This window comes from Lingula anatina, chromosome 7 (genome assembly GCF_051362555.1).
Source record: "Lingula anatina isolate TDL-2025a chromosome 7, LinAna3.0, whole genome shotgun sequence".
NCBI classification, from domain to species: domain Eukaryota; kingdom Metazoa; phylum Brachiopoda; class Lingulata; order Lingulida; family Lingulidae; genus Lingula; species Lingula anatina.
Genome location: NC_141773.1, coordinates 19,830,348 through 19,858,203, shown reverse-complemented (window position 1 = coordinate 19,858,203; position 27,856 = coordinate 19,830,348). Strand labels below are relative to the sequence as shown.

Here is a 27,856-nt window from a genome sequence, read left to right as displayed (position 1 = left end):
TGATGTGTATTTGGCAAGAAATACAGAAAAACCCTCTGAGTAGTGGGTATAAATGCACGGGTGACTGGTACTTAAAGTTTTTTTCGTTTCGTTTTTAACTGCTTAACAGGATTTTTTTCATTTCTCTTAAAAAATAAAGGTTTTTAATCATTTTATTTTGTGTATATATTGAATCCATTTAAAAGGCAAAAAGACCAATAGAACAATGAACGTCAATTTTTCTTCCAATAATGATTACAAAATCAGATCAGACAGCTGTCATTAACCCCAAATATTAGATCAACTGTGAACTTGCCAAACATGGCTTTCTGAACAGCCTCTATTTGTGAGTAATGAACCACACCAACTGTGGTTTACCCCGCCAATATCCTGCTGGACAAATATTATCAAAAACAACTCAAAACAGTTTTTACCAAAATGATGCCGAGGCATACGTCGATTTCCCCTCTGTGGCTGACCCTGTAGTTGCCATAAGTAAAAACAGGTCGTTTATTTCTCACAAGTTATAATTTAAAGATCGTTATTTGAATTCATTCTAGTGTTTTCCAAACAACAGAATCTTCTGGGATTAAAGCAACTCACACTGTTAGGGTGATTGACGTTCACCTATGTCTACATTGGAGGTATTTTATATTTTTATATTAATTGCTTTAAAGACAGATCGATATAGATATAGATATTGATTTTCTTCTCTTTCGTTGTGGCCTTACATGTATAGGCCTACCTGTCTCTTCATTGGCCTATCAAATCTACTATTTTCTCATCACCTAAGGCCACCTACATTCGAGGTTCAGAATTCCTGTTTCTAACTCCAAGTATTGGTTTTGTTCTCTTAAAAATAATTTAACGGATATCAAAAGCGTCTTGTTCTCATTTCCCGAAAAACGGTCATTATCGCTTCAACTGAACGTGCCACATTTCAGAAAGGTTGTCACGTGTCTGATAATGGGAATGACGTCATCACTGGTTTTCAAATCGGTTACAGCCGAAACTTGCCGAATGCACACGGACATATTAATAAGACTCAATAAAAAAAGGACCTGGTTTAAATTGTCCACTATCCCAAATCATACACGGGACGAAGCGGTCTTACAATCTGCACATCCTGGTATTTTCTGGAAAGAAGAGTCTAGTTCACGTAAGTACTCGTATGTCACATTTTTTCAAGAAGGTCACAGGAAAAAGCAAATGTAACTACATGTACATAATATATTATTCATTCGTATTTTTTAACCCACGAAATATATTTAATTTTCATTTTATCCGTCTAATGAAGTTGATACCTTCTAATGATGCTTCCGCCAAATATAGGACCAGTGGCTTGCTTCCTTGACATTGCTTGGGTTGCGTCAATATTCTGTAAATGTCTCTAGGGGAACTGAAACTTGTCGTCTGGTGAATTTTAATGAGGAAATATTAAAATTGTTCGTGTGAATGAGACATGGTATTATGCTACTGAAGAAATCCCAAACATACTGAAAGTGCAGAAATCATGGCCTAGCCCGGGAGACAGCAAGGATGTAAGCTGGACGTATAACATATAATATGATACTATATAATAACTCCAGGTTTCGCTATTCAGTTGTTTTAGGTCAGAAAAAATTACAGCTCTCAATTAAAGTTTTAAAATCTGACCCATATGCAAGTTATGACACATGTTGAGACACAGTTATATTAATAAAACCGGACATAAATAGCTTTTTGCAAGTGGTACATGTATATTATAATTTATATCTACTAGTACGTGTAAAACCGTGCAGTCTTCCGTGACCTCTCTCAATCTTATAAAACGTCTTTGAGATTATATTTTTTGCCATAATGTAGATATGAAATCGTGCCAGCATTTCTTTAATAAACTGCACAAGGCACAGAGCAAACTATAAACTGCATTGAACCCAAAACATATACACAGTATGTACAGTAAGGCTCATGAAGAGTTCATCTTCGTGATCACATTGCACGAATACGGACTATCCTTTTTTATCAGGGTCTCATGGCAGCCTGAAAAAGATATCTACTTGTGGTCTCTTTGTCTTTGTTTTTCTTAACAGCGAATGGTCGCACAGATATAGACATACATTGATTAAGAATCGAAAAGAAATTAGCTCCGATCTGGTAAATGTACCCTTGTTTTACATTAGTTCGATATCAATCGAAATATTTGTGCCAATAATTATTCACGAGGAGGTCATTTTTAGTTTTAACGATGAGCATTTTCAGTAAAATACTACAAAAAAGACAGCATTTGGAAAAGATCATGCAACCCGGAACGCACAGTAATATACAGGAGCCGTATTGCAGGATACAATTACAGAAGTAGGCTTACAACAGGACTTCATGAGAAAAAGAGGTGACATTAAAGACTCAGAAACGGGATCCAATTTTTAATCTTCACGTTGCACTATTTAATTGTGCCCGGTTTCTGGCAGAAGCCATTTTGCAACTGATACAATGTACAGCATATTTCCCAAAATTATTAGGTTCATTATATCATGGCGGCTGAAAAGTAGGTAAACTGCATGTAGTTTTATTTTTCGTAATTTTTGTTCTTAATCTCTCTCTCTCTCTCTCTCTCTCTCTCATTGAAACAAATAAGTTTGACAATTATACTTTAAAGTGCCCTGCATGTATTTCTCTTTCTACGTAGTCTTTTTGCACAATTCATATAAAAAAGGCGATGGTTTGTAAAAACAAAAACCGCCAACGAGGTAAATATCACACTTAACCAGACTACTCATTCAAACGAGACCCGTAAACAAAGCTGTAATCAAAATCTGTTATGCGCGAGATGTCCCGGAAATCACATCTTTATTCATCTTTGGTCATTAAAAAGTAAACTCATTGAAGGCACGAGTCATTTTAGTAGTGTACGATGTGCGTAGGTGGTGTCGTAAGCTAAGCGTAACATTGAAAAATCATGGGAACCAATTACAAGAAAGAAACAAATAAATAACGATAACAAAAACAATTTGCCGGTATGTATAAAATATTTACCAATCAGACGACGACATTGATACCATCGGTAACCTGTAATAAGAACGAGCAAGAATAAGCCATATTATTATTTTTGGAATTTGATTAGAAACAGAAATAGAGAAAAATTGACATCACTAAAAGCAGACAGGTAGACGAACAGACAGACAAGCTGACAGGCAGACAGACAGTGGTCTAGTTTCAGTTTCTGTCAATGCAAAAATACAATTCAGCACGTACAGGTACCGGTAAAAATAGCACGATGCGATACAGCTTTGATCATACATTTGTCAACGGTCATGGCGCCAAACTGATGGAAATGCATCACAGTGTCTAAATCAATAATATAAACATGTATATTCAATGAAAGCAACTCTGAAGAGAGGATTTTTTTTTAAATTTTCCTTTAAAATGACATATTTAAAATTATCTGGTTACGAAGCAAAAAGCAATTTAATGTGGCAGTGATTTTATTTTATTATATATAACATCTGTATCCTTTATAGTATCTATTGAATTCTATTTATTGTCTACATTATAGCAAGAAAACGTGGGTGAAAGGTTTGAAGACATATGAAATACGATTTTTTTTCCGTTTCGCTTTTTATTTTAAGTCCCGGAAATGATCATTGTTTACGATACATTACCACTACTTAAACAATTAATGTCGAGAGATAGTCTGTCGCAGGTAATTTTTTTTTTTAGATCGAAACTGATATCTGTCTATTAAGAAAATGAATCATACTTCTTTTACACATGACTTTTACAAAAAAAAGAAATTCGGTGTATGTTTCTCACGGTCTGTTGCCTTAAAACCACGAAAACAGACGACCACTGCCGGAAACCGCCGATGTCTGCCCTTCCTACCACATCTTCTTGTTTACGACACGTGCATCAGATATCACAATAACAGTCATATAGTTTGTAAGAATTTATCTAATATCCATAGCATTCAAAATAAGTAAGCATCGGAAGACCCTAGCGAATAAGGACACCAAAAACCACACATGCTGTTCATCAATGAATTTTATAAAAAAAAACAAACAAATCTCAGAAAAAAAATTCGGGCGGGGTAGGGGGCGTTCCCTCTTAAAGATGTGCGTGTATGCATCAAAGAACTCGTTTCATTTATATTTGCAGTTTCCCATAGGATAAAGGATATATCTCCGCCAGAATATAAATTAGCACTCTCTGTAAGCACTGCAAAATCATTTAACACCCGATACGCGTTTAACAAAGTGAGTTGGGGTTTCCACATCGTTTGACAGGTCATTAACGTGTGGGCGAACTTTGGTACAGTTTTAAATCTTAAATCAGTTTTAAATCGAAATTTATTTCTCCGACAGTGTATGACTGCCTAAATGTTTTAAATCTCCTATTTCTAGCACCATGGCCATATATTATAGAGAAAGAGAGAGGAATTCACTTTCCGGAAGCCAGAAGCTTCCACTTGTTGACGATAATTCATTTCGTTCTTGCGGTTTTGACCTCAAGGTGACGAGGCTCCGGTAAACGTACCCGCTCTGGCTTTTGCCTTCGCCTGCCTTTCTGTAGTATATACAAGAGCTTGCAGTACTCCTACTGCCACCCTTTTTTTTTTACGGATTTCTACCTCCTTGTTAAATCAAGCAAGCAATTTACATCTCTTTCTATTTTTTTTTTTTTTTTTTGAAGTTGAAAGCGCATATGTATAAACTAGATAATGACATACACATACCTGAAAATCCGTCGTTTATTTTTCATTTGTCAACATTGATGGACCTGTTTGATTTTATCACATAGCCTATTAATTATTGATAATCACCGCGACCAAAAAAAACGGCCGCAATTTAAATATGACCATAAAAAAAGGTCGATGTCATTTTGTTTAGGAAATCCTTTTTATAATACTCAACGTTCTGAATAATGCAAAGCAGGCATGTGTTCTGCCTACAGGCACCTCGCTGCCAGGGGGCACTGACATCAAAGGGATCATGAATGGACGTCTATGCTGTCCAACGCCAGGGTTAAAAGACCCAGTCAAAATTTGCTGGGGTCTCGAATTCCTTGATTGCTTCTATCTGCCTTTCCCTATAAATCTCTTAGGTATGCCGTTGTTGTCTAGGCAATACCCCATGGTCTTAAACAAAATTTTCAAAATCTCATTTTTCTTAAATAATACCGATTCTGCCCACTCAAAAAAATTTGTCTGGTTCTCGGTTGCAGTATAAGTAATTGTTGTGCAATACAGTCTAACTAATTTGTCACCAGTGGAAAAAAATGGAAACAACTTTTGGTGCTAATTAAAGGGGAAAAAACTCCTGCGTGACAAGTTGCAACTGTCTTTCATATCAATAAAAACTCAGTGGTAGGGGCTGCGCGGGAGGGTAGGAATTCCCCCGCTTGAAATCTTAGCCGATCTACTAACGCATTACCTAACCGCTTAAACGAAAACAAAAACAATAATGAGTCACCCACTCGACTTCCGTCGCCCCCGGCCAAACAACTTGAAGCGCGTTTCCAATCCTGAGTCTGGTCCGCATCTTTCAAGTTGCTTTTTTGAAACGCGCATGCGTAGAGCACCCCTTGTTCCACCATGTTCTGGCACGTGCTCAGGAGTCTGCGGGCCCGGTTCGGCACCATGTGCACTTCCGACTGAACGGAGCGCTTCCGCACGTTGTCGGTCTGGGGAACTCTGATAGTCCTTTGATTTAAGAAAAAATGCTTTGGCCACTTTAAATGAAAGATGTATCGAAGAGAGCGTGCAAAATGTGAAGCAACCATCGCTTCGAGAGGGACGGCGGTGAATTAACTGGAGTAAGCAGCAAAGTTTTGTGTAAAGTTTTGGCAGTGATTTCCCTTGTTTATTTTGATAACTGCCATGCACACTGCAGAGTTTCATATAAGTCTTGGATTCATCGTTAGGTTTTGAAAATGCATCTTTAAGTTATTGCGCACAACAAGAGATGGAACATCGTTGACCGTTTTTATGAACAGTTTGCGTTATACCTGATTGGAAATATGAAGCACAGTGACTTTATACCTTTTTCCTAGGAGTCAGGGTGATATAACAGTTAAGGAAATGGGTACTTTGTTAAGTATGCACGGCAATTAACTATGAAAAGTTTTTGGTGTCAAAACTTTTTTGTCTGTTTCATTTCAGAGAACCACAGGCACGCGCTTAAGCACTACCAAGTTCCCGTATGCACGCGACACTAACGCATTTACATGTGAATAGCACGGTCAGCACGCACGTGGTAAGTCAACATGCACGGAGGCAGCTCTGAGAAATTGTTGAAAGGATGGATTGATTATCAAAAGAACCGACGGTATGAATACTTTTGTGAGCAAAATAGTACGATTCTGATTATTGCAAAAGAGAGAATGAAAGCATGCATTCATGTTTTTTGCGTGAGTATTGTTGCGCGGATGCTTTTGCAGACGCATTTTGCATGGTATGGTATATCAGCCGTATGGTACATCAGTCGTATGGTATATCAGTCGTATTTTTGAAAACAGTTAGGTTTCTGTAGCATTCTCTCTCTCTCTCTCTCTCTCTCTCTCTCAGCTTCTGTTTCACACATCACACCCACAATAGGTTGTCATTAGTGTCAATCTCCATGTTTCTGGCGAGAAGCAACGCGTGGGTGAAGAAAAGAGAGCCGTTGTTCGCTGGCTAATTTTTGTGAGGGTTGATGAGTCATCTTGCTTCCACCATGTTTCCCCCCATCTTAGGGAATCTGGAATGGCGTTCCAAATGTCTTATCACTGGTCAACTGGGGACATTGCGCCACTTGAGACTGATGACGATGTTTGATAGCATCGATGCTGATTTTTTTCAGTCTTACTTTGATTGTTTTATTAACCACGAACAATTTTTGAACGCGGGGTCAGTTATCGCGACCAAAATCAAGTCTCACTGCCAATTTTTGTAGAATTCTACATCTGCCACCGCCTGATATGTCGACTGACATTTGCCAGTGTTTTGGTGACGTCATCTTTTGCATTGCATGAATTCCTAGAAGAAAGAGAGGGCTCTCTAACTCTCTCATCTATAAATTATAATATTTATTCAACTAGAGGGTAAAAACTTCAAAAGAACCTCTTGCTTCCTTTGTAAGTCAAAAGTCTCTTGTGAGTTGGCAAAAATCTTACTGTAAAACACGTATTTTGTATAGTAGATTAAGGAGTTAGAACCCCTTGAGTAGATTGTGGCATTATTGGCACCATTTATTTAGAATTTTTAGAATTTTTGCTAGGATACATCAAATGCATAGCTCTCGGGTAATTAATGGAACTATGTATTTTGCATATTTCAACACAGCTAACTTTCTGCCACCTCTCTCTCTCTCTCTCTCTCTCTCTCTCTCTCTCTCTCTCACTGATTTTTTTGCAAACTGTAGCTATAAAGATGTCAATTTTATTTTTCTACAGGATAATATAAAATATATCGTCACTCATTTAAGGGTGTACAGAGAATCGTTTTAATTCTATCTTTGTCTTGTCACCTGTACTTTTAATCGTGGCCTTTTTTATGTATCAGGTGTAGAAACTGCAGACTTTGTGTAACTAAAAACGCTGTTTATTTCACCGTTTGTAATGCGTGAGCGTATATTTCTGGCGCGGACACCTACGCAACCCCTCCACTTTGACAACTCGCTCGGTAATGGAGGCAACTTAATTTCCCAGTTCACTTCATCCGAATCATTTCGGTTAAATGTATCAAAAGTAGAACATTTGACCACTATGGTTGACATTATTGCCGTGGGTTGTTGCCATGGCAATTTTTTTCTGATTTGGCTGAGAGCATAAACATATTTATGTTTTGTCGATCTTTGACCACTGTGTCTTGTTCCCGTCTTTACATCTGTAAGGAATGAGCATACCAGAGATTCGTATTAACTTCAAAGACATCAAGACCGAAAAAAAACGGGGAAGAAGAAAAGAGCAGTGCATTTGTAAAAAAAAAAGGAGAGTATAGTTTGCATATTGAGTTGGTGGTGAACTAAAGAATTAATCTGAAGCGCTAACGATAAAGAGGTCTAATATATACCATACTCAATTCACTTATGCAACGTATGTATGTACAACATAGGTCACAGATAAAAATTGATAATTGTACCCAGAAAAGAAGGACATAAATTATGTCGCAATCTTTTGCTCTTTTAAGTAGTTCTTTCACATTGAACAAGACACGGACGTTGCCATGTAGTCTTTCATCACAGTGTCGATTTTTTTTTTTTTTTTTTTTTTGTGACACAATCAAACGTCAAAATGTATTGTCTAAATTTAGTTATCGTTAACTCGACGATTAGATCGTTTTCCTGTTTTTTCCTTCTTATGCGTTCTTTTTACTTTTTGTCATCAGTTTAAAATGAGTAAGATTCTGTTACGTCCGTGCATTCGATATGCAAACTATTATGTTATGAAAAAATGATTCATGTAACGTATGAGTCACGCGTGTTTCACATTTTGATGGATTTACATATATATACAAGTCATACAAACATTATCATCCTTTCACAAATGGTTTATGTCAAATTCGCTAAATCTCTTAAAGATGGTTCACAGTTTGATACCTGTACAAAAACGACTTTTTATTGAATGAAGTGATTCATGGAGATTGTGGTTGGCGTTGTAAGGATGCTTCACATTTCTTGCCATCTACAGGTGTTTATTGTGATATGTGATCTAGACCCGGTGACTCAGTCGGCGCAATTTGTCAGGAACTGTCCACTTAGCACCGTCTGCTGCATATAATGTAAACATTACTCATAAATAAGTTGGTGTAACAGATTCTGTTAAAACGCATGAAAACGCTGTGTGTGTGTGTGCGTGTGTGTGTGTGTGTGTGTGTGCGTTTATGCTATGAGGCAATGACTTTTGCCGTTACTGGCACTGTAGATCCTCTCGTGTTTTTTTTTTTTTTTTTCGCCCATATGATTTGCAAAAAAAAAAAAATTTGGTTGTGCGGGGGATTAAATATTCCAATTTGTGTACTTGGGCTCATTAAGCCTATTTTTCCTGTGAGTTGCTTTGTTAGTTAGGTTATTTAGTTGACTTGTCAGTTAGCAAATAATGACTAAGGTATTTAAAAAATTAGCTGGCTAACTACTAGTAATTAATGTTTTCACTATCTACTTTCGAAAAGTCAGTCAGAAATTTAGTCATTTAGCAAGCTAGATATGCAACACCCTCGAAGGAACTGACTGAAGGGCAACGCAATAATATAAGTTTAGTTAACCTTACTAACGTTAAAGAACAGGAGATGAAACTGAACCAAATCTTAAGCTGGAAGGCGGAGGCGTCGTTCATCGACCTAGCACAATGAACCAACTGTGCGTAATGTTACCAGAGTGTATCAGTTGTCCCATCTCTCAAAGTGCACTGCTGCTAGACGTTAGTGCAGCCAGACTAAACAAGAACAAGAAATATCATTCTAGACCACAGATGTCGGTTGTGAGTTATGTTATTGTGTTTCCGGGTAATTTGTGACTCCCACACACAGCTGTTGCCGATCAAGGCTAACGCGCGTCGAACTCCCCCGCACAGCCAAATCTCAAGGCTAACGCGCGACAACAGCTGTTCAACAGCGGTTCTGCCACGTGTCCTCAACATGCGGGCAATTAAAAACTTCAACTCTGACGGCCTGTCGCGGGGTTCAAGCGGTGGCCTTGCTTTTTTAGTTGTTGTGATTTTCAAGCTGATGCCTGTTTTTACCCATTTACGCTTTTTTTTTCGCCGCGACGAGCGTATGGCCGAATATCTTTTGACAACTTAAGTTCTTGTACCGAAAAAGTAATAGACCTGTTGGTAAAATTACATTATCCTTAATGATTAAGACTAAGCGCATTGGACGAAATCAGGTTAAAGAAAGACACGTACGGCTGAGGTTACGTCTAAAACCACAAACTACAGTAAAAATATATTTCACGCGTATTCAGGTTTTGTTGATTTAAGTTCGGTTACACCGATATTTGCAAATTAGCCCCACTTTTCATTGGTCCCTTTCTTCACCTAGTATATAAGTGCGTCTATTGCAGTGCAACCTGATCGTTGGTTAGACGATATTTAGTATAAAACACTAAGAGGATTTTAGGGCATGGACAGAAAAGCTTTGTGACAATTTGTTATTGCAGCATTGAATTCCATAATACCTTACGGATGTACTTGAGGACTTGTAAATTGCAAAAACAAATTACTGGCGTGTCGTAGCTTGATAATGTATTAATGTATCAACAGGTCAAAAAATGAAAGGATTTAATGAACGAAAGATAGATTTGAGTAAGACCGAATTGATTAGACAGCGTATCCTAATTGATTTAGATTGTGACGTATTGTCACAGCTGACACAATTTGATGAGTACAAGTTGAAGTGAATCTTTATAATTCTCTGGTGCATCAGAAAGTTTACACGGCTAGTTATAAAGGTTTATAAAAGTCTAAATGCATATTTAAAATCTCATTACTCTCTCTCTCTCTCTCTCTCTCTCTCAGTTCAATCTACATGTCAGTACGGAAGTCGACAAAAGCCCATTACGGGGACACGCTGTAACAAGCCATAGAATATTACATTTATACCAGACATTTGACTTCCTCGTTATTCCCTGACCTTGTCATCACGTATGACTTGACAAAAATAACCGAAATGTTAGATATCAGAAGCAAAGTGAGACAGCGTGTAGAGGTGTTCCGCGGTCACCTACTACACCGATGCCGGTTGATATGCATCTCTATTTAGTCCCAACGTCAACCACAACAAAAGCTGTAGCCGCCGGGTGTGAGCAGGTGCACGGTAGATTTGACGGTCAATTATTTTGTCGTTAAGGTGAATATTTTAACAGCGAAGAGATACAAGTGAAATGACAAGGCACTGTGATGTTATTTATCGTTTTGACCATTTCACGTTCGTTTGTTAAGGCATACAGACCTTTATTTAGCATACTTATCAAAAAAAAAAAAAAACTTAAAAAAGAACTTAGGACCTACATACCCATTTTCACCAGTCTTATCTCCATTACAAAAGTGGCTCTAAATTTTTATATCGTAATACCATAAACAGTATTGGACATGGCATGCCTTGGTGGTTAAGTGGAAGTGTTGGATTTTTGCTGGAAATTTTTTTAAATGATATAAAGCTCTAAAGCTTATCGCGTCCTAAAAGTTCCCGTGTATAGAAGTTGCAAGAAATAATTCTGTAAGATATTATGCTAACGGGGTGTTTTTCTGAACTTCATAAATAGCGTGTGACAGAACTTACATGTGTTTGTGCATGCCATCATGGGATCTATGTGTTTGCGTGTTAATGCGCCCTTAAATACCACCGCGTTTCTTTACGTGTATGTGTATGCATTATAACTTTCGGGTTTTGCTTGAAGATTTTTATATAAAAACTAAGTGACGCATACATCTGAAGATCCGAAGATAAATCCACGTGCGCCTCCTATGGACCATGATATATCTAAAACGAAGAAAAAGTGATGCAACAGCTAAGTGCGCATTGTGTGTTTGGCCCAAGCGTAACAAATTTACTCAATTCGTCAGGCTAATTTTACGATTTTATGTGTGGTTACTCTTCAACTTTGCAAGCTCTTCCTTGAGACAGTCCAGGCACTGCCAGTGTGACTCATGCACTGATTCAAATTAGGGGGGGGGGGGGGGGGGTGACGCCTCGTTATACATGACGTGCAAGGTATAGGGCCCATGTGTATAGGACATACAGATTGGAATTCTTATCTGCACAGTGACAGCCCAACACGGTTCCTAGATTTGATACACGCTAGAGAAATGAAAACGCGCTTCATGGAGAAGACGCCTTTATGTATTTCCGTCTTCACCCCCCCCCCCCCCCAAAACACACACACACACACACACACACACAGCAAGTCTAGATCTCTCACTACCAGACGCAGACGACAACACTCACCCCTAGTGGGTAGTGAAAAGTCATACATAACGCTGTGGTGCCGGTGATATTTCACACCGTAGTATTATCAAATTATTAAAAAATTATGTTTATTGTTCAATATCAAACAGCCACCGTCCTCTAGCTGCACGTTGAATGCTGTATATACATAACGGAGATACGTGCATTGCTAAAAGCCGCCTATCTTGTCACAGCAGTTACAGATAGTTGAAAAATTACAGAGTGAAACGGCACAGTTTTACTTCTTAAATCGTCCGTGTTAACAATGTTACTACGAGGATGACTCACCTTGTACTCCAGCGCCACTGGCGGCACTATCAGGGGGACACTTCTCACTTTGATGTCAGATTAGCGCCGTGTGTCAACACTCTTCTGGCGGGCAACCGTTTTAGTCTGAAACGCCGGCGTTCTGTCGAGAACAGTGGGGGTCAGGATTGTCTTTAAAATTGTCACCTGTATCACCCATGTCTTTGGCACGCCGCCTTTTATCTTCGCTTTGTTGTGAAACGGAAATATGACTATCCATATATTAGTTTTCTACAAGTGATATGACCCGCCTAGGACCCCTAGGTGACGATGGTGAAAGAGTGTTAAAGGGGACGCTAATTGTCCGTTTTGTGTAAGACAACTTCATTAACCTTTGTAGTGCCCGGGGGATATGCCACACACAAACACACAGACGGTTGACAAATTGACACTAACACGCTGTTTTGATGTCGGTGTGATTTGCTTTATGTTAGGGTGGGCCCTCGTACTTAGGTGTGTACTGTATTTCCCAGAGTGTTGCAGAGTGTATGTATGTGCTACCAATGATTCTCTCTCTCTCTCTCTCTCTCTCTCTCTCTCTCTCTCTCTCTCTCTGTGTGTGTGTGTGTGTGCGTGTTAGTACGTGTGTGTGTGTGTGTGTAGAGAGAGAGAGAGAGAGAGAGAGAGAGAGAGAGAGAGAGAGAAATGGGTGTTGGCAAATAGGGTGTAATTACAGAATAAAGAATACTTGCACTAAATAGTACCACTTCTCGGTCGCACCATCTTGTAACCGACCACCAGTCCCACCCATCTTAACCAGCCCCCGCCATTCTGTACCTGAAAATGATCTCGCCGTCGCCACGAAATACTAGACGACTTCTTATTAAACAATTACACATGCCGTTGCTTTTGTACGATTTCATAAATCGATGTAAGATCAAATTTCTTAATGCGACTAAAATTCACCAAAAAATGTATCGCGGTTTTCAGGGGGTCGGAGGTCGGTGCGGCGATGAAGTGGTACTTAGACTTAACGCATTACCAACAATACCGCTAAATCGACCTTATTATTTCAATGCCTTTATTACGCGAACAATGCTGAACTACAACACAATTTATTAAAATTGTAAGGTCTGGGGGTTCGTATGGTCTATGGAGACGACACGGGGTGACATCAATGTTTTAAGATTAGCCTGTCTCTGTTTTCTCACTCGTGTCTGACGATTAGGTGCCTGCTTCTGTTAAACGCACGAGTAGAAGTCGCTAGCGATGAGGTCATCGTTTGCAGTGCGTATAAGTAGGAAAGAGGTGTCGCGACACTCAGATTTGACAGCACGCGCTCAGGTACCCCTGACATCAAACAAACGAGTGTTGGTTCTCCTCTTCCGCAATAGGGCTGCAATAGGGATTGATTAATCTGCTTCTTTCGTTTTGCAGACAATTTTTCACAGAGACGTGGGAAGTCGTAAGGGGTTTTCCTATTTTAAAAAGATATAAAGGCAATATTGAGGTGACAGCGCCAGCGACAGGACAAAACATTTTTGCCTCACAGAAACAGCTACAGAATCTGCGGCGAACTGCAATTTTGAATGTTAAGTGTTCTATACACAGTGTCAGTGACAGTGTTAGCAGCAGTGGGACAGTGGTTATTTCTACCTGACTGGAACAATCAGCATTAACAATTATGGCAGTGCCATTGAATTACACTGCACAGTGTTGAGAGACAATTACCCATAGAGGACAGAACACAGAGAGAGAGAGACGAGATAGTCGAACCCGGAACCAATATTTATCAGGTAGATTAAGCGGAAGGGGGTGATTCGTAGAAAGAGTTGATTTGAGTGAAAAATTGGAAGAGATTAATTGATGATTATTTAATCATTACCAGTAATTATAATACCCAGGGTACTTTTAACTTCAATTGGGCACATACATTTCATTACGCTTTATCAAATCCTTTCAAGCTGTTCCCAAACCGCATATTTTGTGAATTTTGTGGTGAAAACCTTCGCTGTTGAAAGAGGCTTTTTAACAAACATATGCCGCATTACGAATACCGGATTTGATGTATTGCATGTCCAAAACATGTCACTCGAGCTGACACAGATGTGCACGAGATCAAACTTGAGGCATCCATTGATCTGCCACTCTGCGTGTGTGTGCGTGTACGTGTAAATTGATACGTGCGTGTTAAAATGAATGCACACTGCGACAGTTAACGTTGCGTGAGGGGGGTATCAAAATGTTGTACTGTAAAAACACTAAACGCTAATAGAGTGATATAGGCGTTTGGTCATATCTGTATATTTTGTCGTATGCGTATGTGCGTGGATGCATGTAACTTTCGCGCGTAATGCACACGCGCTCTAAATTAACATTTACCATGCCAGTAAAACGCCATAACTCTTAACAATTCAATTACTGTGATAAATAGGGTGCTTAAGCACACGAGCGGGGCGTTCACTTATTTCCAGACACCCCCCTCTCTAAGTTGCCCTTTACAAATTGTCGTGCAAGCATTACAGGTGGTTAAAAATCCATTCACAGTATTTAACATCATCTGACACGCGTAGTTTGGCCCAAATCGCGGCTGAAGATCAGGAAAAAAATGCTGCCCTAGAAAGATGCACAAGTTGTAGGAATTACTTGGATGAGTCATACGTAGATTTACTAGACACGCTACTGCATACGTTAGGTAAATTTACGTCTGTATTGACGTTCCTCATTGTCATTTTCGCTATCACTGTCTGTGGCGTTCCCGAATCTGTACATCATCAATTAAAAAATTGACGGAATGATCATGAAATTGATAAATAAGGGAGATAACTTTGGCTTGCGAATGCGATTTTTGATTATTGTTATCCTTGGATCCTAATTTGTATTCATTGTTAACTATTTACAATCTTTTCCAATTAAATTTGTGTCACAAATATGTTAAAGATGTTTTAAATTTTAACTAATTGAACTTATTTTATTCTTTCATTCTTATTTTATTCTTTCAAAAATCAATGACATGCTTCATTAAGTGACGTTTATTTGCATAATAAAAAGGCATTCATAAAATAGGTAAAAAAATAGTATGAATTACATATAAATGAGAGATATAAAATTTTGATTGTTCCTCTCGGCATGACTCATACATGATTTTTAAGGGGAATGTTATCAAAATATCTGATATACACGCAAACGCTTAGCTGCTGTCGGCTCTGCTGTCCTCAAATCGGACACTACTATTACCTGAGAGCACGAGGAGTTCTAATCGAATGACGTCTGTCACGTAACGTGATCTGATAGGTCCATAGCGATGACGAGATTTTATGAATGAACTCATAGCAAGGTTGTACAGGTGTTACTATAACGCTGCCTTAGCCAGGGCGAACCTGTTGAATTTGTTTTCATACCTTTGCGGTAAAATCTATTCAGCTATTACTCTTCATTTAGGTCCATACTCAAAAAGCCATACCGTTGGGGATTTTGTCAAGTTAATCTGTGGCTTTTTGAATGGAGCGTGAAATCATTTATCTTACATAAATAAATGTAGGCCTAAGAAGAAGTTAAAAGAGCATTAGCAACAAAGCAGGGGTTTTGCAGGGCTCTCGTATGGTTCACATTATCTCAAATTAGTGGGGGCATATATTTTTTGGCATGTTGTGGAAATTGTAGCAGAAGTCCCCCAGTAATGTGGTCGCTCACCTGCCGGCTGAAGATCGGCAGTCAGTAGCCTAAATCGTGAGTCACCGCTGAGTACAAACGGTGCACTGGGAACAATACTGTTCTGTTTGGTTTTTATGGCATGAGAAAGCAAAGAGGGATCGCAATCCTCGACGATAAGTTATATGATTTGTAAATAAGTCGTTTGACTTGTTTGTTGGGCACTGTATAATGCCAACATTCCACGCGTTCTGCTGCATCTTGCGCATCGCTAAAAAATAACAAGTCTGACAAAACGTGACTCCCGTATTCGGTAATTTTCTTTCACTCTTATATGTTCATCTTTCAATGACATTCCGATTTATTCTTCTTCTTTTGTGACCCAAGCAGTTTTATTACGGTTTTGATTATTTTCACCATTACCAAACACAGGCAATAGGGATTCCTAATATAACAACGGCAACAATAAATCAGTGATTGTGGAAACGAAGAGCATTTTCAAAAGCATTTTGTTTTGGTTCTATACCATTATAACTTACACCGGTATTTTGACATTTTATTTATTGTGCCAGTTAAATTACTTGCTAAATATTTTCAATGTCTCGTATTGGTTGGGTTAAAATGCACGTGTGCCCTGCCGACCTCTGACCTTTTGTAGACGATTTATTGTTGCACTTCCTGCATTCTTGAACCCTATATGTTTTCATTCATTTACCCGCGACACAGTTAACCGGATAAGTGTGCTGTTCGTTATGCAGACGATGTATTTATTGCTGTAAATTATTCACGTTGTGCGCCTATATTAGATATACACGTCCCAATTCGCGCTCAGCAGGGCCTACATTTTTTAGGTACTAGCTCTCATTCTGGAGAAAGAAAACGGCAGTCATCAAATTAGATAGCAAGCAGTTTTAAAAAAATGATTATCACTCTGAGGGATTTTTGTTTGTCTTACACCTGCACAGGTGTTCAAAATGTTTTGATATTTCAGATAAGAGAACCTCCTATCACGTTAAACGAGTGTTAAATGTATGCATTATCTTTTGACGATAATTCTGTCGTTTCATTAAATTAAAACTAACTTGAAACGCTTCCTAATTCAAGATATGGCTTAGAACCCAGGGAGATCCCCTTCTTTGGGTTTTACCGATTACGCATAGATATCTACTCTATTTTAGAAGTATAATGACTTATACAAGCCACATTACAAATAGATATTTGATATAGTGCGCCTGACTGCAGTTGATAATCCACGTGTTGGTCCCTGATAGATGGTGATAAAGGGGGAATATGTATATTAACGAATATTTAAACTATGTTCTGAGTCATGGTTTACATTTAATGCTCTGTATCCGCTTGACCCTTTGTGGTTTTCACGGTGGCCCTCTGTCTGTCTGTTTTGGAGTGAGTCACCAAGAGAGAGAGAGAGAGAGAAGAAAGTGAAGAAAGTGTGTGTGTGTGTGTGTGTGTGTGTGTGTGTGTGTGTGTGTAAGAGAGAGAGAGAGAGAGAACGAGAGAGAGAGAGGAGGGAGCGAGAGAGGAGGGAGCGAGAGAGAGACAGGAGAGAGAAAGTGTGTGTGTGTGTGTGCGTGTGTGTGTGTGAGAGAGAGAGAATGAGAGAGTATGAGAAAGTATAAGAGAGAGAATGAGGGAAGAAAGAAAGAACGACACTAAATTTGTTATATATCGTACAAAACACAAAACTGGTAACAAATACAGCAAATTAGTGTCATCATTTGTTCGCCTCTACGTTTCGATCTGAGCACCTTAAACCATTTAGATTTTGTGTAATAGATCTGCAACCCAAGGAAAAACCTGAGACATAAGACTACTCTTGTGTATCGGTGTAAGGTAGGGTGACTCACTGTCAGATAAGAAATCGGACGACTGTGCATAAGTAACACATTTAAAACACGGAAAATAAGCCTTGATTACTATAATAGTAGTATGTGTCATACCTGTATTTGAAGGCTGATCGCGAACAATGGCTGCTACCCTGGGAACTTGCCGTTATTATTGTTTATTATTTTTTGTTATAGCTATGTAAATACACACAATAGAATCAAGGGGAAACGTCCTGAAAATAAGCCAAGTACACTGCTCTTGAAATGATGTTGACATTGGTCTTACCTTTTTTTAACCCGCTCCCGCCCCCTTCTTCTCCCTCTCACTGTCTGATACCATTTTAATACCATTACACTATTGCTCTCAGTGTAATGAAAAAATACCCCGATTGTATGTAACCCACGATGCGAACCACAATGGTGCACTTTAGGACCCATCTAACTACAGGTTAATAATGCTCAAGTTCATATTAACTTAAAACAAAAAAGAAATAAGTTTATTTTGCTGCGGTGTAAGAAGTTCAGTTAAACTCAGTCCCTTAATAAGTTTTTATTTTATTTTATTTTATTTTATTTTATTTTATTTTATTTTATTTTATTTTATTATTATTATTTATTTATTTATTTATTTATTTATTTATTTATTTATTTATTTTTATTATTATTATTTTTTTTTTGCAGTGACCGGCCGTTTTTATTTACGAAAAAAAGAAAAGAAACAATAGCTCAGTTGATTAGGATTACCAACATGATAATGGGTATGATAATACATGCCTTGTTGAAAATACAAGAGGCCTATTGACTATTGACCAAGTAGCCAATCAGGCGGCCAGTGCCACTCACTATGTACGCGTTGTGTAGTCTCTTAGTCTCTTGAGCAGGCTGGTGTGTCTTTTTTATTTCTATTCGTCATTGGCGAAGAATTTCTTTTTTAATTCCCACCTTTTCCCATCCAGAGTTCTAAAGTTTACTGCAAACTGACTTCTGCTATCAGTTTGCCTCTGTAGGTTACTGGGAACGGCGCAGGCAGGCTGACCGAAGTGGCGATTTTTCAAGCATCTCTGAAACTCCGTTTTTTTTTTTTTTTTTTTTTTTTTTTTTTTTTTTTTTTTTTTTTTTTCACAACAGGTTAGGAAACATACAAGGGACTTGTAGGCTATGGGTGCATTTACAACCAATTGGTCCGCGGACTAATAGAGCTAACAAATATGACCGACCCACTTGAAAGCTTGCCGCGTAATTCCCTGATAGACACTGAATGGATACCCCGCGGGATTACTTTCAAGTGGGTCTGCCGTACACGGATCTGCTAGTCCGCGGATCAACTAAATGGATGTGAATGCGGCCTACGTTTCGTTGTGTTTGTTCCAGTAGGCCGCAAGGTGGATAATAATATCTACACTGAGTGGCCCATGTCCTAGGTTAAGTGCGGCGGGACGTGGGCATTCGGTGCAGAGATTATGCCCGCGTAATTATTTCATTTATAATCCTTGTTTTTGGGCCTGAATTTTGGGTCAGTATGAAAAAATAAAGGTGTAGCTCCTCCACGAAGATTTTTGTATCATTAATTTTTGACCCTGATTTCAGCCTTGAATTTCATGTAAGAACTGTATTTGTGTAAACAAGGGGCACCCCATGCGACTTTTCACTGAAATAATTTTTTTAGTCCTTTGTGTTCATGCTTACTGGCGCTAGTTCACTTATACAACATGTGGAAAGAAATATGGAGTCTTTGCTCAGATGAGATATTTTAGTTTTCCCGTTTCCATCCTGTTTTTCAACCATTTATCAAAGAACACCGAAGATTAATGCCCCCCCTCTTCCAGCGATCTGTTTTATATACAAGGTTTAACTTTTTTTGCATGTATAGAGCGTAACTGACACTCCTTCGCCTCCTGTCGTTTTCAAGTCCAGTCTTACAATTTTGACAAATAAAAAGCGTCAGTTTTAAGCTTTCACTTTTATCCTTTGTTATTGAAAAGAAAAAAAAAAAGAATTGTCAAGAAAATGTTTCTTATTTGGTCTCATGTATCGAATCTTGTCTTTATGATTTTAGCTAAACGCTGCGTAAAATTTTATTTGTAAAAAAACAACTGTGACGTAAAACGGGTCTATAAAACATGCCTATAAAGATTACATTATGTAGTCGGTAGTTTGTAATACATGCACTGAACCCGCTTCAAGACGGGAACATCGCAAAATGAAGTGCAGATAATTCAAATTAAACAAATAACTGTTCAAATGAGATATAATATCGACCCCCAAATTATTTCTGATCATTGAAAATGTTTACAAAGCACTTGCGCGTATGTGTAGAATTTCTAATGAGTAAATCGACTTTGGGATGAGTCCGTAGATGGCAAAGAAAAACACACAGAAGCCCATTGGCGTGTTTGGTTTTGATGAAAATCAAATAAAGTTAGTGAGTGCGAAACAGGAATATAAGTCATCCTTGTGAATCAAACACTCTTCTGAAGATAAAGGAATCTTTCTTGTAATTTGATAATCATGTCAATGTATACTTAATAATTCGGCTTCCTATAGAAAGCACTTATCCAACGCCTTCGTGCAGTTATCGGAACGCCTAAAAGGTCCCTCTCGTAATCCCTTACTATAGCGTACGCTATCTGTCCCCCATTCAAATATCTGTTTATTTGTAAACTAATTTGATCGCTATTCAGGTCACAATCAGCCGGTGGGCGGTTAAACTATTCGATATTATTCCTGGACAAAGTCAATCGATAAACTGTTGGCAAATATTTATACCTGTGGTTCCCCTCTATTTTACGTGATGTTCAAATTGACCGAGTTAATATATATAGCAAGCGTGATCGGCAGTGCTACACTATTACGCCAAACGTCTTGAACAACACAGACAGGAGAATTCTCCAGTTAGGTAGGTCTGTGACGTAATGTGAAGTGCTGTCATGGGTCTGTTATTGGTGATTATAATTTCATGTCAATTTGGCGATTTTATCGATAGGTATTGATGATTATGTAATATGGTCTTACCAAAAAATGTGGTCATCAATGTATTTTTTTGTGTCTACACCGTTGTAAATTTTTTAAGTCGGAGGTTGTAGTTATGCGTGTATTGGTGTGGTCATTAGTGCCAAATATTTACTTTTTATATGCTTCTCGTCTTACAGCATTTTCAAAAACAGAGTTGTGTTGAAAAAATAATGTATGTGTAGTATGTGTATACATATGTATGTGTATACTCTCTTCCCCGAAATATTCCATTTTGTGAAAACATATACAGCAGAGTTTGAGGCTGTTACGCGACAAAAACGCTGTCCGACGGAGACTTCAATATTAATAACAAATCTGTCTGGAGAAATTAAGTTACGTGCAAGTTACAAGACAAGATCATCACATCTCGATGTCAGGTGTGACGCGCTGTTAATGTCAAGGTTAAACCTAAGCCATGGGGGAGGGGGGTGGGGGCTGGGACTAAAGAGTGGGTAAGCCATGTCCGAAAAAGATGCTACGAGCAACTAGCGTACGGCGTCTGAAAGCTACGTCTTATCTCAAGCGTCCGCTGAGACGCACCGGCTGCACCATGCAGGACGGAGTCAGCGCCCGTGTCTCTTTGAACAATCTGCGGTCAAAGAATTCCGTGTCCGACAATGGAGAACAAGACCCTGTCTAAACTCTGACTCACGTGGTATTCATACTTACACCGGTAGGGTACACAAATAAACATCTCTCTGCTGTCAAGCTGTCAACTGAGCAGTCAAGTTTGAAATCAATACAGGACTTGCGTATTGGCACAATATTCATATCATTTAAGCGAGGTGGAAATTATACAGCCTTGCATAAAAAATATTTTGCCTTGAAGGGCCCCTGTGTCACCCAAATGTTATTTCTATAAATTGAAGGAAATTTACAATTGAATTATAGATTTGATATTATCGTGATAATGTAGAGACTTGAGAAAAGGAAATTATGATTGATTTCGGAAATGGACATTTTTTGTTTATTTCAATACTCCAATCGGACTACTACAACAGAGGGAAAAAAATACACATCTAAGTCTCAGGTATATAATTTCACAGGTTTCGTTTTTTTGATTCTTAAAAAAATTGATAGTGCCTATTTAGAAGAAGAGCGTCAACTTACATCTGGCAATTACAGTTTTTTCCTCAGCTACCATGATCAAAGCGCGGCATGTAACTGAGCCAGTGTGAAACAAAATATCTTTTTTCTCTAAAGCAGGGTTTTCAGTAATAGTTTTTTCAAAAGGACCGAAAAACGTTTAAAAGCCAATGATTAGGGAGCAAACCTCAAAAGTGCCACTAGCCATTTTTATTATTTCGGCAGATACGTCCTGTAATAATCACATTATGCTAGCTTCATAAATTGAGATGGATTACCAAGATTGCGGTAGATAACGTTTTACCTTTTTCTTTTATTTCTTTTCTCTTTAAAAAGCAACCGGCAAAAATAAAAAACGCGTAACATAAAAGTGAAAACGTGAAATTGGCCTTTGACGAAACACCGCCACTTCCGGCTAGACCTGCAATGGTGCAAAATCAAAGGCGGTTTTATTTTTGCTGCCTAATTGTAATAATAAGAAGGATTTACAACATCTGCGATGAAGTCAGTGGCGGCAGATTACTCTCCTGACATTTAAGGATAAGTCAACTGACTGATTTCCTTTACCGATATTTCTGTGCAGCTTCATATACAAGTATCAGGACCACCCGCGTTTAGATTTTCATTAATTGAATTTACAAAAATCATTCTCGTGACACATATCTGCTTACGTTCGAATGTGTTAGCCTAATCACTGAAATATTTAGGTTTTAGAAACGGCGTAATATTTGACTGACTTGCTCTCAATGCTATCCTAGTATAGTTATTATTATTATTGATTAAGCATTACCTCAGTATACGTTTTTAAGGCTGCTGTAGGTCGCACCTCAAAGTTCCGCCTGACTAGGACACTTTATCTCCTCAAATGAAGAGCTTTTGTGTCGAGGACAAAAATGGTTTTGTCTGGTAAAACCAGAGATTTTCCATTCCATGTTAGTTATGCCACACACATCGAGGCTCAAAAAGTGTATTTGCGCTACTGGTAAAGGACCGAAAATAATCCCAATTTGCCGAACCTTTAAATAGTATGGTGTTTATGGGCGTGATGACGAATTCATTTAAGATGCCAGTATGCTTGAGACGCAGGTGACTGCGGCAAAGCCCAGGAATGTGCTAGGGCTAGTTTATAAGGTGCTATCTGAGGTGGGATTGAGTGCCTCAAGTTTTTGTATTAATGTTTGAACGTTGAATAAAATAGTAATTTCACTTTAGTTTGGGTGATTTCTAGTTTGTTTATTGCATGGACTATGAAGTAAAATACGGGAAATATTGACAGAGGTTCCACTAGTCTTTCGTAACTGATGTAATTATTTTTGATTTTGCATTTAACATTTATATTAAATATAAAATATTTTATAGGCCTATTTATTACAAAGGTTGCTTTTGATATATCGCTCAGAAACTGTCTGTTGAGATGTCAGTTTAAATTACAAACGCTGTGTTAACACACTATCTCCATTTCATTTTAGATATTTTGAAAGAAAACGCTGGTGACAAAATATGTATGATTACGACCTGTACTTCATAAAAGGAGGCTTCTCGCCAAGCGCATGCGCAGTTCCAATGGAGACCCAAGCAGACGAGCACGATCTTTTCATTGACACTCTTCTCCAGCTCACGGACACATCTCGCCGCGAAGAGACCTGGTAAGGTGCTGGCAGGTTATCTATTTTTTTAAAAATAATTTGATAATTTTCGCCCGTCCGTAAAAAAGTACTTCAGGCTATCAAGTTAGTTATTTAAAACTTTATTTAAAACTTTCAGTTGCGTTTCTTTTCTTTCTTTTTCTCTTTTGCATACTTCCTTTAATGTGTTTTTAAAGATTTAATATTTCATTTCTTGATTTTTGATTTCTTTGTGTATCCATATATATTTTTGTTTCCATACCCTAAACTTTTTTCAACATTAAAGAAAATACACTAATGCTTACATACGAGATTATACATTTATGCTTATATTTTCAGTCCGTCACGTGAAGGAATATTTGAAACGCAGGCTTCATGCGATCTATCAGGTGAATCTTCTGTCGGCAGCCCCCTGTCCCAGGGACCCTCCACAGACTGCGCACTGGCTGACTTGAGCGACATCGACGACATTGATCAAATCATCCAAGAGAAACTACAGGAGGAAAGTAAAGGTGAGAGAACGCCGTCTAGTCCGTTTCAGTTTTTTAAAACTATCAAAAATATATTCACTTATTTTATTTTTAAATTCTGTTTGTTTTTGGTAAATAGAAATAGTGTGGCGATATTTCCGTAAAATAAAGACCGAGGTAGACTCAAGTTTTGATTCTAACTAATTATTTTAATGAATATTCATTTATCAATTAAATTACGTATCATTAGTAATTTGCTGTATTTAAATCTCCAACATTAACATTTATAAATTCGAAGAGGTCGTAACAGAATGAATGGGCTCAATGAAACATCTCCGTCACACAACTTGCAAACGTTGCATTTGTTTTCCGTTAATAATAACGCAGCTTATAAATGTTTAACCATGTGTCCTCATCTTCCTTCAATATTACTAAAAGTATCGCAGTTTTCATATTCTGCATAAACGTATGCTTGTTTATTTTCACAGTCAATTACGTATCTCCTTCTTATTTCATTCTTAAACCATACCCTACAAATGTATAAAAATGGAGGTGTCAAGGAAAATAAGCACTGTGGTAATTATTATAATTTCAGATGAAAAGATTCCGTGCGAATCCAAAGCTGTGACGTCACCTCCAGACATTCAGGCCAGTGGAAGAAAGGGAGAAACGACGGGTCAAATACAGCTATGGCAGTTTTTACTGGAGATGCTAGGAGATCCTTCGAACCGTCACTTTATTGCTTGGACCAGCTCCGAGGGAGAGTTCAAAATGGTCGACCCGGACGAGGTGGCAAGGCGGTGGGGGTTAAGGAAGAAGAAACCCAACATGAACTATGACAAGCTTAGTCGAGCACTCAGGTAAAATTCTAGAGAAGGTTGGCAGTAGATCGATACCCAGTATAATTTTGATTAGGCCAAAGAATAATTCTCAGTGTAAAGCCACTCTGTGCTCTTCTATAAGCAGAAAAGCTGGCTACTGGCCGTGTATTACGTGAAAACAATTGGATGACAATACGCATTTCCAATTCAAAATAACGAATGAAACATCTGAAAATTTTAATTTGCTAAAGAATCTAAAGGACATTTACATCCTACAAACCTGCGTCTCCCACACTAAAGTTGATATTTGGTCACAAGTGCACTTTGTGAAGTCTTACTAACATTGCATTGACCTTCATATTCCAGGTACTACTACGACAAGCTGATCATGAACAAGGTGCACGGCAAAAGATATACCTACAAGTTCAATTTTGAAACTATCCTCAAACCAAAAGTGAAAGCAGATCCGGAAGCAATCTCATTCATTTATTCATGCTGCCTTGGGAACGAAGGAAATCCAGTCGCTGACCAATCAAAAACCGGAACTCCACAATCTCTGACCAATCAGACGTCTTCCTTGACCGCGTCGCCTGCCCGCGCTCCGGAACGGGACCCTCCGAGTTATTATGAGGCAGTTCAAGAACAGTGTCGACAAATGGCGTCTCCTCGCTCTTCGGCGTCAGCGTCTCTTCAGGCTTTGCCAGATCTCAAAACTGCATATGCTCAAAGCTCATCTCGGTTTGCCGTCGACCCCGAGACTCTTAATCGCGCGAGGCATCCACTCACGTGCCAAATACCCGAGCAGCCTCTTGACATAAAAGTCGAGGATGTTGCGACAAGCTGCAGGTTCCAAAGATCTCCGCACCGCAACGCGCAGACGTCTCCACAAGTGTCTTCCACAAATATGTTGTCCCCGCCACCGCATTCTGTTTTCCCGAACGCAGCAAACAGCCCTCACGCTTCACCGCACAGATTCTACGGGTCGATGGAAGTCCACACTCAAAACATGCGGAGAAGTCCCCTGGCAGGAATAGTCCCTTCCCCGAACAACACGCAGTTATTGGGAGATATAACCCAATCTCCGCAACCGCAATGCGTCTTCTCTAATGCAATGGACAATCTGCATTTATCAACTGCGTCTTCTCAGGGAAACTTTGCTCAGTCTCACTGTGGTAAAAACCACCGCCAAACTACCAACGGTTACGTCTCGCCGAATTGTGTGCAGGACCAACGAACGTATGGAGACTGCGATGTACAAGCTTCTCGTAACTATATGACCCAGCCTAATTTGGACGTCTTTTCATCGACCTTCCAGAATCAGACAGTGCTTGCTCTGCCTCGTGCAACTCCGGTGTCTCTTCAGCAGTGTGGGTACTCACGCGCAGCCCAAGACAACTGTTCACAAAAGGCTGACATGACGTGGACATGTTTATAACTCTTTAAGCTCGAGAAACCTAAGAAGTAGGTGGTTAATTCAAAGTTTAGAAGCAAGGGCCTACCTACCTTTGTAGTTAAACATGTTTCACATCAAATGGTTTCTGTTTAAGACAATCACAGCGTAAATGAATGCGAGTGCGATGGTTATCATCTCACTGAAAATAGACTATCCGTTTTCCACATTTGCCTCATGTTTTGATTTTTTTCAATACTCACATATGAAGAGGGCATTAGAACTTTAATCGAAACTCAAAACGCCAACTTTTTAAATCTTTTTTTAGGGTTATGCATACATAACAGTGAAATGTTTCTACGTGTAGGCATTGCCTCTATTTAATTTTTATTTTCCCATCCCCCAGAAAAAAAATCATATCGGTTAGTTAGCAAGGCGCGTAGAGAGACGTGCTAACAGTAACACTTCACTCAGTTCACTGTGTGGTTTGTCTTCAAACCTTGCCAGCACACGGAGTATTTTCCGGGACCACGTGTTGTTTTACAACCAGGATGTAAATAATAAGAGTTTTTTGTTAACATTCCAGAACAGTAGAAAAGTGAGACACCGCACTGTAAATATTTCATTGTTCTTTGTTTTCTTGTTGATAGCGACTTAAAAAAGGATTCCTGCTCTCTTTATATTATATAAGTCAAAGACAAGATTGTACTGTAATTAAACTGCGGCGAAATTGAAGTGTTTGGTAATGATTTGATGACGTAAGTAGTCTACTGGTATTATATTGAATATTATAGTTATGAACTATCTGCATTTCTGTTAAGGAAGTGAAGTGACTGTGAAGGCGGTTATCATCTTGTACAGACTTGTTTTAGTTGATGCATTTATTAGGTTTAAGTGTTAAATATTGAGATTGCGTTAGTTGTGACAGTGATTGTGGTGCAGTGTTAGTCGTCTTCCAGGAGACGGGGCGCCATCATGAGTCATATATATATATATATATACACACAAATGAAAATGTGCTGCCCTAAAATGGTCAGGCTGTCTTAATAAAGACGGTGTCTATTTCCCCTTCCGTTTTAGGTGCTAACAAGGAGCAGTTTATAAGGAAACTGTTTTAGTTCCATCAGTAAAAGTAACGCGGAAAGACAAGGCCGCATAGGTATTGATCTCTATAAAGATAAAATCGGGTATACATTGAGATCTCCGTTATTCCTGAAAATAATAAAAATAATAATCCCAGTAAAAACTTAATGCATTTCAATGATTCTATTATTTTTTTCTTCTTAACCAATACACAGAATTGTATATGTGAATTTTATATACTGGTATAAAGCAAAAATGTATCTCCAGGATGGCACCGATCTAATAGTAGTGATATTTTATCATGGCTTTGTTATCTTTTTTAATGAGTCAATCAAACTGTGGTCTGTTCCATTATGAAAAATTGTAAATATTATATATGTATGCTGTGTAATATTCTTTATAAATAATTTGAATTCTTATATGGCAATAAACAGCTCAATTTGCAGTGAACTAAAATGTACTTTGGTTCAATTTTTATCCCTCTTGTAAAGGAAAAAGAACAGAGGACCTTACTTTTGTAATGCAATTTTTATACCTCAAATCAATTTAAATTTAAAAAGCAGCAGAGATTATGCCTAATCTGAATCACTCCATACCGGTATACCAAAAGCTACGCTTACATATGTGCAGCCAGAATTAACAAAATGTAGACTACATAAATTCCGGATAAGATAGGCTACCTTTAAGATACATTTTGATCCATAATTTCTTTCTGAATCTATTGTACTGATAAGTTCTAATTTTAAAGTT

General features: G+C 38.4%; 1 protein-coding gene across 5 annotated transcripts; it reads left to right on the top strand.

Moving 5' to 3' along the window:
* The first annotated feature begins 992 nt into the window (after positions 1 to 992).
* LOC106161630 (uncharacterized) lies at positions 993 to 27,566 on the top strand. 5 transcript variants are annotated; one of them, XM_087017822.1, is made up of 6 exons: positions 993 to 1,138; positions 6,116 to 6,209; positions 23,187 to 23,363; positions 23,682 to 23,854; positions 24,408 to 24,672; positions 25,000 to 27,566. In XM_087017822.1, exons 3-6 carry the CDS (start codon positions 23,218 to 23,220, stop codon positions 26,066 to 26,068), a joined length of 1,653 nt encoding a protein of 550 aa, XP_086873948.1. In that variant the 5' UTR covers positions 993 to 1,138; positions 6,116 to 6,209; positions 23,187 to 23,217; the 3' UTR covers positions 26,069 to 27,566. The 5 variants fall into 5 exon arrangements, with proteins under 5 accessions (XP_086873948.1, XP_086873947.1, XP_086873950.1 ...); XM_087017821.1 differs by lacking the exon at positions 993 to 1,138 and adding an exon at positions 5,612 to 5,769; XM_087017824.1 differs by lacking the exons at positions 993 to 1,138; positions 6,116 to 6,209 and adding an exon at positions 6,260 to 6,281.
* Positions 27,567 to 27,856: the final 290 nt, after the last annotated feature.